General features: G+C 41.9%; 1 protein-coding gene across 1 annotated transcript; it reads right to left on the bottom strand.

Moving 5' to 3' along the window:
* Positions 1 to 9,500: 9,500 nt before the first annotated feature.
* LOC106613151 (protein NLRC3) lies at positions 9,501 to 11,706 on the bottom strand. The gene is given in 2 exon segments (XM_014215138.3): positions 9,501 to 10,837; positions 10,840 to 11,706. Coding segments are annotated over 2 exon segments (1,644 nt in total). The 5' UTR covers positions 11,579 to 11,706; the 3' UTR covers positions 9,501 to 9,932.
* Between the last annotated feature and the right edge of the window lie 614 nt (positions 11,707 to 12,320).

Below are 12,320 nucleotides of genomic sequence, written 5' to 3'. Positions count from 1 at the left end.
CATGCTGTTTAATCAGCTTCTTGATATGCCACACCAGTCAGTCAGTCAGGTGGATGGATTATCTTGGCAAAGGAGAAATGCTCACTAACAGGGATGTAAACAAATTTGTGCACAACATTTGAGAGAATAATCTTTTTGTGCATATGGAAAATTTCTGGGGTGCCTGATGAAGACCTAAGGGTCGACACGTTTGTTATAAATAAAACCACCTGGGAACAGCAGTGTGTGGCATTTTCCTTTCTGTTTTCCATCTTTGATTTCATCTCATGAAACTTGGGACTAGCACTTTACGACAAGCATTTCGCTACACTCGCATTGACATCTGCTAACCATGTATGTGACCAATCAAATTTGATGTGTTACATTTTATATTTTTGTAACGTATTTACTAGTAGTTTATTGCCCAAAGCGTTTTCGTGAGAAGACCAATTTCCGGGGTGTAGCTCGGCCACCTTCCACCTCAGGTGTGGAAGGCCGACATCGGCGGATGCGGTGGAGTGAGATGCAGGCCATGGGGGGAAAATCAAGTCTAGCTTAAACAGATGGCTTTTGATGTCAATTTATTTTTTATTACGCTAATTAGACAGTGTGCTGACTGCAGAAGCAACTCATAAGGAAATCAGTCAATTAAATAAATTCATTAGACCCTAATCTATGGGTTTCACATGACTGGGAATACCGATATGCATCTGGGATCTTTTATTTCAGCTCATGAAACATGGGGAAAACACTTTACATGTTGCTTTATTTTTGTTCAGTGTACAGTGAGTTTGATAACAGTTTTAATAGGATTTCCATTGTCATTAATATTCCAAAATAAAAATAAACCTGAGAACAATATTAAGAAGAAGCTCCCCTTGTATCGGAACGCAACAACATAGCATACAGAACAGAGCATTCGGAAAGTTCAGGCCCCTTGACTTTTTCCACATTTTGTTACATTATAGCCTTATTCTAAAATTTGACAAAATAATTGTTTAAACTCAATTTACACACAATACCACAATGACTAAGCAAAAACAGGTTTTTGACATTTTTGCACATTTATTAACAATAAAGAACAGATGCCTTTGTGCCTTTACATAAGTATTCATACGTTTCACATCTGGAGGAAACCTGGCACCATTCCTATGATGGTCGCAGTATCATGCTGTGGGGATGTTTTTCAGCAGCAGGAACTGGGAGTCTAGTCAGGATCGAGGGAAAGGTGAACGGAGCAAAGTACAGAGAGATCCTAGACGAAAACCTGCTCCAGAGCACTCAGGACCTTAGGCTGGGGTGAAGGCTCAGCTTCCAACAGGACAACGACCCTAAGCACACAACCATGACAGCGCAGAAGTGGCTTGGGGACAAGTCTCAATGACCTTGAGTGGCCCAGCCAGTGACTGGACTTGAACCCGATCGAACATCTCTGGAGAGACCTGAAAATAGTTGTGCAGTGACGCTCCCCATCCAACCTGACAGAGCTTGAGAAGATCTGCAGAGAAGAATGGGAAAAACTCCCCAAATACAGATGTGCCAAGCCTGTAGCGTCATACCCAAGAAGACTCAAGGCTGTAATCGCTGCCAAAGGTGCTTCAACAAAGTATTGAGTAAAGGGTCTGAATACTTATGTAAATGTTATAATTACATTTCTTTTTAATACATTTGCTAAAATAAATAACGTTTTCTTCTTCGTCATTATGGGTTATTGTGTGTAGATTGATGACAAAATGTGGAAAAAGTCAAGGGGTCTGAATACTTTCACAGAACTAGCATGAAGCTGTAAAACAAAGTCTTCCTCTTTCCTATATTGAATAAGAAATATACAGTATAAATACATTTGGACCTCAGGGATATGAACACTTCGGGAATGGTGGTTGTTTGAAAACACTGAAATATTTGTAAATGTACTGGAAGGGGGGGGGGGGGGGGGGGGGGGGGGATTCAAACCATTATGGACAATAATGAGTATTTCCATGTATTTTCTAGAACAGTGGTTTCCAAACTTTTTACAGTCCCGTACCCCTTCAAACATTCAACCTCCAGCTGCGTACCCCTCTAGCACCATGGTCAGCGCACTCTCATGTTTTTTTGACATCATTGAAAGCCTGCCACACATACACTATACGATACATTTATTAAACATAAGAATGAGTGTGAGTTTTTGTCACAATCTGACTCGTGGGAAGTGACAAAGAGCTCTTATAGGACCGGGGCACAAATAATAATATATGAATCAATAATTTTGCTCTTTATTTAGCCGTCTTACATATAAAACCTTATTTGTTCATCAAACATTGTGAATAACTCACCACAGGTTAATGAGAATGGTGTGCTTGAAAGGATGCACATAACTCTGTGATGTTGGGTTGTATTGGAGAGAGTCTGTCTGAAATCATTTTCCACACACAGTCTGTGCCTGTATTTAGTTTTCATGCTATTGAGGGCTGAGAATTCCCTCTCACATAGGTACATGGTTACAGAGGGCATCAGTGTCTTAACAGCGCAATTTGCCAAGGCAAGAAACTCTTAGCACAGCCCTATCCAGAAATCTGCCAGTGGCTTCTGATTAAATTTCTTGTTCAGATATTGGTAAGTGGACTGGAGGCAGGGCATGAAAGGGATAACGAATCCAGTTGTTTGTGTCGTGCGTTTCGGAAAGTACCTGCGTAATTGCGCACCCAGCTCACTCAGGTGCTTCGCTATATCACATTTGTCCGTAAGCTTGAGTTCATTTGCACACAAAAAATCATACAATGATGTGAAGACCTGTGTGTTGTCCTTGTTAATGCAGACAGAAAAAAGCTCCAACTTCTTAATCAAAGTCTCAATTTTGTCCCGCACATTGAATATTGTTGCGGAGAGTCCCTGTAATCCTAGATTCAGATCATTCAGGCGAGGAAAAACATCACCCAGACAGGCCAGTCGTGTGAGAAACTCGTCATCATGCAAGCGGTCAGACAAGTGAAAATTATGGTCAGTAAAGAAAACTTTAAGCTCATCTCTCAATTCTATTTTTTTTCTCAATACTTTTCCCCTTGATAACCAATGCATGTTGTAGAAGCGTTACATGGTCGCTGCCCATATCATTGCATAATGCAGAAAATACACAAGAGTTCAGGGGCAAATCTGGTGCAGTCCATGAGGAGGAGATGCACTGCAGTACTTAATGCAGCTGGTGGCCACACCAGATACTGACTGTTACTTTTGATTTTGACCCCCCCCTTTGTTCAGGGACACATTATTCAATTTCTGTGAGTCACATGTCTGTGAAACTTGTTCAGTTTATGGCTCAGTTGTTGAGTCTTATGTTCATACAAATATTTACACATGTTAAATTTGCTGAAAATAAACGCAGTTGACAGTAAGAGGACATTTTTTGTTGTTGCTGAGTTTATAACACACTGTGGCTGAGGAAAGGCACTACTCCCCAATGTAAGTGAACCCCAAATCAATGTTGTTAGGTGCTTTCCCGGTTAAGGGGGAGTAGCTCTTCGGCTGCATCAGATTCACAACTGTCAGTGTCCATGCTAGCTGGGCTAACAACAAATGTATAATTATTGATGCTAGCATTGGATGTGCTCGTGGAAGCAGAACAACTTGTGTCGTCGACAGGTGCAGGTGTACCTACTGCTGATTGTAGCAGTACTACCAGTAGAGCTGGTATGTGTTTCTATGGACGCGGGCCTTACTTTTTTTTTTAACCATTTATCAATTTTAGAGCAAACGGAATGAGCAGCAGATACGTTTGGCTACATACGGAGCGTTAGTGGAATTCCCACGAGAGAGTAACATTTAATGTGATTGGATGTTAATTATTTGACTAGGCTACCTGTATTTGACATTGTGTTGTTATTTCACTGAACACTAGATGGTTTCATTTTGTTTTTGGCAGTGAAACGAGGCTACTCAGGTGAGAAAAAGAAAAACTCACCCCAATTTATCGCCCCGTTGGAAAATATAAATGGACTGTGAAAATGTGAAGAATTAAAAAAAAAAAATTATTATTATTTAAAAAAACGGCATTGGGCGTACCCCAGTTTGGGAATACCTGCTCTCGGCAGATGGGTTGCCTCCCACATTTTTACATTTACATTTTAGTCATTTAGCAGACGCTCTTATCCAGAGCGACTTACAAATTGGTGCATTCACCTATAATATCCAGTGGAACAACCACTTTACAATAGTGCATCTAAATCTTTTAAGGGGGGGGGGGGGGGGGGTTAGAAGGATTACTTTATCCTATCCCAGGTATTCCTTGAAGAGGTGGGGTTTCAGGTGTCTCCGGAAGGTGGTGATTGACTCCGCTGTCCTGGCGTCGTGAGGGAGCTTGTTCCACCATTGGGGTGCCAGAGCAGCGAACAGTTTTGACTGGGCTGAGCGGGAACTGTGCTTCCTCAGAGGTAGGGAGGCGAGCAGGCCAGAGGTGGATGAACGGAGTGCCCTTGTTTGGGTGTAGGGCCTGATCAGAGCCTGAAGGTACGGAGGTGCCGTTCCCCTCACAGCTCCGTAGGCAAGCACCATGGTCTTGTAGCGGATGCGAGCTTCGACTGGAAGCCAGTGGAGAGAGCTGAGAGAGCGGATGTAACAATGTTCCAGCATACATATAGATTTTAGATTTTAATTTAATAATAACAAATATTTGTTTATTTTCTATTGAGAATACTTATTTGGGGATTTGTGTTATATTGCACAATTTCACAGGCAACCACTGTGATAGCAAGGCAGTTTCTATTATAAAGCAAGATGTTTTTGTCTTTGAGTGCAGTAGTCAGAGAAGATATTATCATGGTGAAACACATTTAATCATGGTAGGACAGTAGGAATTAGAATTCTGTAAAACCAGTCCAGAAGGGGCTCTATTGTCAGTCTATCCCTTCACTCAGGGGAACCCTGTCTACCATGAAGGTCCTATACAAAGAGTCAATCCATTTGACATTGTTGTAAAGGACTTCCCCTCACAATGTGGTCACAGCCTAACATGTCCTCCACTTTTAAGTGGCTTTGTAAAAAAAAGCCATATGTTTCCACACACAGTTTACAGCAGCAAAGTAAGTGGTAGCTACTGTATCTGCATAATATCAAGGCCTATAGCCTGGTGACTTGACCTGGAGGTTAATCTAATCCATGTGACGTGGTATTGGTTTATAGCCTAGTGTAACCGATGTGAAATGGCTAGTTAGTTAGCGGTGGTGCGCGCTAATAGCGTTTCAATCGGTGACGTCACTCGCTCTGAGACTTGAAGTAGGGTTGCCCCTTGCGTTGCAAGGGCCGCGGCTTTTGTGGCGCGATGGGTAACGATGCTTCGTGGGGTGTCAGTTGTTGATGTGTGCAAGGGTCCCTGGTTCGAGCCCGGGTTGGGGCGAAGAGAGGGACGGAACCTACACTGTTACACTTTAGCTAGCTGCAGAAGCTAATAGCACTCAAATGTCTGTCTGTCGACCGAGTTTTGGAGGGAGTTATCACCTCAGTCAGGACTAGGCTACTAACCTGGACCTATCAATCTGTTCTGGTGGTGAGTCTGCCGGTCTGTATTTCTGCATCTGCACGATACTTTGTTAATATTTTTATATACAATGTTAATAATGTAATTATTATATTATATTTTCCTTATTTTAACAATACCCTGATACTGTATTATAAAACAGGCATAAAGGAGGCTACAGCCGTAGCATGTGAGTACTACAACAGTCCATGCTATCTGGGACCCTTGGGACATCCCAACCACATTGAAGTTTACATTTAAGATGGCGGTTGGGAACTTGGGCCGGTGGCCGATAGGTCTCTGGTTCGGGTCCGTTTTGACTTGGTGGGAGATCTGTCAACGTGCCCTTGGGCGGGGCGTTTCACCATGGTTGCTCCTGTAGGTCGTTCTGGATGGGAGTCTGCTAGATGACTGAATGTAGTGTAAATGTTGAGCGGCTTCACTGCAGGTAGATTGTATGTTTTAATATTTAAAAAAGAAAACATTAAAACGGTTAAGTTTAGGGTAGGGACGTCAAGGATCCCAGATAGCACTGACAATACTACAACATGGCTGCTTTTACTCTTCTCTGAACAGCTGAATTAACCACAAAAAAGTAAACATGACTTTCTTACTTGCAAATTAATGAGTATTGTCTCGAGTTGTTGCCACCAGCCATATGTCATTGTGTATAGTGGTCAGCAGAGGGCGCTAGAACACACATTTTTACCTTAACATTACACGGCCTCTTTGCAAGAGCTCAAAGTCAACAAATCAATTTTAACCTTCAAATTCTGAATGCAGTGTGTGCACCCCTGGGTCAAGCGAAGTTCTCTGCTAAAGCACACGGTTGCCAAACCAACCAATAAGTATAATACAACAGATAAAAAGGCCAGGGATTTCTATGACTTTGTTTCCTCTTGTCTGTGATCAAAGGGTGTGTTGGGGATATATCTGCTTCCTTCCTCTATCTGCTATGTGGCAAAAATACCCAGTAGGCAATGAAAAGGGCTCTAGTCTAAAAACAAGATGTCTTCCTGAATGAATCCAGCCTCTTCCCTATGCTCTAGTCTCCTCATGTCTCATTAAAAGTTGGAGACAGATGGTGCTGTGCAAGTCAAGCATGGCTGACTTCATATGTCGGCTTCTGTGTGTGTGCTTCTGTGTGTGTGCTGTTTCGTGTACCTCTTAGGCTGTGTTCAGACAGGCAGCCCAATTCGGATATTCTTTTTCACTAATTGGTATTTTGACCTATCAGATCAGCTCTGAAAAAGACCTGCTGAGCCCTGCCTTTGATGCTCTTCTCCCTCTTTCGCTCTCCACCCTTCAGGGGAGTGAGTGTGGATGGATTGGTGAGATGAAAGTACAAAACATGTTGAGGTAACGAGATTAAGAAATTAAATCACTTTTTATTGGTTAAAAATCATATTTATTGTGTATTATAACACATAAGACCACAATCATGCATACAGTACAATTAATAGATTTAATTTCCATTTTCATTATTGAAAAATAAAAATACAGAACAACGTAAAGAAACAAAACAAAGAGAAGCTCCCCTTGTATCTGAACACAATGATATATTATACAGAATAGGTCATACTTTCACAGAACTAGCATGAAGCTGTAAAACAAAGTCTTCCTCTTTCCTATATTGAATAAGAAATATACAGTATAAATACAGTAGGACCTCAGAGATACGAACACTTCAGGAATGGAGGTCGTTCGAAACACTGAAATGTTTGTAATTTTTTAAATATACTGAAAAAATATCAAACCATTATAGAAAATATGAACTGCGTATTTCCATGTATTTTCTCGGGCCAACTGATCACCCTTGAACAGGATATGGTCTTGACTCGGTCATGGACTCAGGATGACAACAGTTTATTAGTAAACATTCAACATCACCCTCCTTTACTCCTCATTGTAGACCTAGCACATGGACACTGATGAATAGTCATTGACTGAAAATGCTGGATAGAGGGGTTCAGTGAAGGTGGAGTGGAATGTGTGTCAGAGGAGACTAGGTAGAAGGATAGAGTGCCTTGTGAGGAGTTCAGATACACCCCAACTCTGTCAGCACAGGAAGAGGGGACAGGTATGACCTTGTTCGTATTATTGTGACAGATATATAGTCTGCGTTTGAGGAGTCTCAGGCTCCAGGATTTGTCATTGTAACCGAGCAAACAGTCATGTCCTTTTCCAACCCTGCTCATGTTTTTATATGCCACACTTACACTAACCACTCTCCCACTCCACTCAGCCTCCCAGTAACAGCGCCCAGTCAGACCCTCTCTACACAGCACCTGAGGACAGTCATCAAATCTCTCGATGTGAGGACAGTACGGATGATCATCAGCCTCACATATCACAGTTCTTCCGCTGTTGGACAGAGACAGCTTTCTTTGTATTGTGTTAGGGTCCAGTGTGAGTGCACAGGCATCTGCAGGAAAGAACTGAGGTTAGGAAGGAGGGTAGACGTGCCAAGATTCATTTATGCATATAGGAGACAAGAGGATAAGTTAACAATGTCAAACGTACACTTCTTCAGGCCTGATTTTAAGTAGCACTCTTCAGTGTGTTCCACACTGTTGGGGAAGCCGAGGAACAGTGATTTAGTGACCAACACAAGACTGCCTGTAACTCAGTGAAACCTGCACACACAGATTATGCCTAGCCTTGGACTAAGGAGCACTTTCAAGTTACTTGATTTACTTTAGTATGAAATGTGGATCCTCCCGTACTGCAGAGAGCAGTCTCACTCCTGTGTCTCCTGGGTGATTAAGCTCAGATCCAGCTCCCTCAGGTTTGAGGAGTTTGACCTCAGAGCTGTGGTCAGAGAAGCACATCCTTCCTCTGAGACAATACAGCCTCCAAAGAGAAGACATCACCATTTCAAAAGCAGACAACTACCTGCTTATTTGACATATGTGAATGGATCATTTATTTCTATTTCTAAATATAACCTAATGAAATGTGCTGTGTATGGTAATTTCATAATCTCTTATTGGGTGATAAGTTAACTACCTCAGTGTAACTACCTCAGTGTCTCTTGTTTACAATGTGGATTCCCCAGTACAGCAGACAGCAGCTTCACACCTGAATCATACAGGTCATTTTCACTGAGGTCCAGCTCTCTCAGGTTTGAGAGATTTTAACATAGAGCTGAAGCCAAAGAAGTACAACCTTCCTTTGTCACGCCACAGGATGACAACCTGCAAGAGGTCAGAGAAATCTTGAAATGGTCAAATGTTTAAATACCAAACCATTTGTGAGATTGCTTTCTGTGTAGTAAAATTGGACTGGTATCCGTTAATATAACTGTGATGATTCCACTGATTTTCAAAACTATTTATCTATTTTCATTTTAATTTTCTTCTGATTTTGAAAACAAAAGGGCATACCACAATGTTTCCAATTTCTGCAGTCCAGCAGAGAGGCAGTTTCACACCAGAATCCTGGAGATCATTGTCACTCAGGTCCAGGTCTCTCAGGTGTGACGAGTCTGAGCTAAGAGCAGACTCCAAAGCTGAACAGCATTCCGCTGTTAGATTGCATCGATTTAGCCTTTGGAAATGGAGACAAAAAATCATGGTCAGATTATGAGTAATAGACTACATATAGTTACACCAAAAAGTGGAACAAACAAAATTGCTCACCTCAATATCTTCAGTTTACAGAGTTGACTACTCAACCCGGCACAGATTAGATCCATACTGGAGCCACTACTCCACCCAATTTCTCTGTGATGTTCCAGTTAGAAAGTCTATAATGGCAGGGTAAATACAGAGTGAGTATACATTCAAACTTACTTCCTGTACAAATGTACAGGTATGTGTGAAAGTTACTTAACACTCACTGGGCATTTATGCAGCACTTCACAACTGGAATCATCCTCCATTGGCCCTCCTCAGAAGTGTTGTACTTCTTTGGGTCAAACTCATGCAGAATCCCAGCTGACATTAGTACATAAGCCAGAGCTGTGCATTATTCAGGTGAGAGCTTTTTTCCTCCATGATTTCCTGGCCTCAAGTATGCTTGAACCCCCCCCCCCCCCTTTAAAAGATTTAGATGCACTATTGTAAAGTGGTTGTTCCACTGGATATCATAAGGTGAATCCACCAATTTGTAAGTCGCTCTGGATAAGAGTGTCTGCTAAATGACTTAATTAAATGTAAATGTAAGAAGGGTATCGTCATTGATTTCAGCCAAGCAGAATAAAAGGTTGATGCATCTCTCAGGGGATTTGTAATACCTCAGCATCTCCTTTATGTATTTCTAGGTTTCCTCAACACTCTCTGCACAGCTCTCCATCTCTGGCAGTAGGTCTTGTAGGAGTATCTGATTGGAGTCCAGTGAGAGGCCAAGAAGGAAGCGGAGCATAATGTCCAGAGGTCCAGTTTCACGCTCCAAGGCATTGAGCACTGCGCTCTTCAGTAACACATGAAAGGCTGGTTTTTCATGTAGAACCAGCTCTGAAGACTCAGTCAGACCCTTCTACAGCCTCATCATCCAAAAGACAATGTTCCTCAGGCTCTTCCTCCAGAGTGGAGATTTCTTCACAGTCTTCCAATTGGTCAGACTCCAGACTTTCTCCAGGCCCATCTCTCTGTGAAGCATCTAAATGGTATCCAACGTGTTTGCTCAACAGAGAGTCTTCCTCATCCAACGTCTCATTGAGGAAAGACTTCGGCACCTCCATGTCATCAGTTGTGTAGCAGTAGAGCAAATACAGTGCGGCAAAGTACTCCTGGATGGTCAAATGCAAAAAGCAGTAGACTGTCTTGCTGTAGAGCCCAACCTCTTGTTTGAAGATTTCTGTGCACAATCCAGATTGCACTGAAACTTTTTTCATGTCAATGCCACACTCTCTCAGATCTGTCTCATAAAATATGAAATTGCTTTTCTTCAGGTGTTCAAAAGCTAGCTTGGCCAGCTTTAGAATGATTTCTTTATCTGATTTCAAGATCCTCCGTGCATCTGTCTCTTCGATGTTATGGTACTTATGGTTCTTCAGGTTTGTCTGAATGAGCACAAAGTGTGTATACATCTCAGAAAGGGTTTTAGGGATTTCTTTGCAGTCATCTCTGAACTTCTCCCATAGAACTGTAGCAGTGATCCAGCAGAAGACAGGAATGTGGCACATGGTGTTGAGGCTCCTTGTTGTCTTTATGTGTGAGATGATTCTGTTGGCCAGCTTTGCATCCGAACAACATCTCTTCCTGAAGTACTCCTCCTCCTGCAAGTCATTGAACCCACGCACTTCTGTCATCTTTGTAATGTTCTTCCTGGGGATTTTATTGGCTGCTGCTGGTCGGGAGGTTATCCAGAGGCTAGCTCTGGGTGACAGATTACCCTTAATGAGATTTGTCAATAGGACATCAATGGGCGTTCTTCTGCTATGTCAAACAATGTTTCTTTTTGATTCAAATCAAGTCCAAATCGGCTTTCATCCAGACCATCGAAGATGAACAGAACTTGACAACCTGCAATTCTATTTGCATCCTCTATATCTCCAAGTTCATGGTAGAAGCCACACAGAAGGCTATGAAGACTGGACTGCTTTTTGAACAAATTCAATTCCCGGATTGGAAGCAGAAATATAAAATCCAGATGCTGATTGGCTTTTCCTTCTGCCCAGTGAAGGATGAACTTCTGGACTGTGACTGTTTTTTCGATCCCAGCAATGCCCTTGGTCATCACTGTTGTGATTATTCTGTTCTGTCCAGGTAAATGTTTAAAGATGTCGCTGCAATTGATAGGAGTGTCTTCTGATGTGCATGTTCTGGATGCTGTCTTGATCTGCAACACCTCACGTTCATTACAGACCCCTTCCGTCTCTCCTGCTGTGATGTAGAGTTCTGTGTAAATATCTTTGAGAGGAGTTTCATTTCTGGAGTTGCCTTCAAACAGGTGTTCACAGCGGCTTTTCATTCTGGCTTTAAGATTCGCTTTGACTCTCTGTAGGACAGCATCCGCTGCAAGGATGAAGTTAAAGGGACACAAAACACAGATGAGGTATGTATGAGGTGATGACAAATAGCACAAGTCAAATAATCGCATTGTCAAGTCTTCCAGTAATGCATAACATCGATATCTACTTAGCAGTAGAAGGTCTTCTTTGTGCATGCTGTGCTTTAGCTTAGATGTGCACCGGGTACAGGAAAAAGATGTCAGGCCAACCTTCACTTACTGTAGGCACAGGATGAAAACAAAAACACATAGTCAGTTTATGGTGCTACAATTAAATGCGGAATATAAATGCTGACTCCATTTTGATCCAGTTCAGGGCAGGCAGCCTAGTGTTTAAGAATGTTGTGCCAGTAACCAAAAGGTTGCTGCTTCGTATCCCCGAGCAGACTAGGTGAAAAATCTGCCGATGTGCCCTTGAGCACGGTACGTAACCCTAAATGCTCCTGTAAGTCGCTCTGGATAAAAACATCTGTAAATTACGTACATTTTTTATTTATAAAAAAGACTACTACTAATACTACTGCTACTATTAATACTACTACTATTACTACTGCTACTATTACTACTGCTACTATTACTAATTAAAATACTACTACTATTACTACTGCTACTATTACTACTGCTACTATTAATACTACTACTTAATACTACTACTACTATTACTACTGCTACTATTACTACTGCTACGATTAATACTGCTACTATTACTACTGCTACTATGTAACGCCCTGGCCATAGAGAGGGGTTTTTCGTTCTTTATTTTGGTTAGGCCAGGGTGTTACATTGGGTGGGCGTTCTATGTTCTTTTTCTATGTTTTTGTATTTCTTTGTTTTGGGCCGGGTGTGGCTCCCAATCAGGCACAGCTGAAGTTCGTTGTTGTTGATTGGGAGTCACACA

The sequence above is a fragment of the Salmo salar genome, chromosome 09, assembly GCF_965601325.2.
Source record: "Salmo salar chromosome 09, fSalSal1, whole genome shotgun sequence".
NCBI lineage: Eukaryota > Metazoa > Chordata > Actinopteri > Salmoniformes > Salmonidae > Salmo > Salmo salar.
This window is presented reverse-complemented; position numbering and strand designations above follow the sequence as displayed.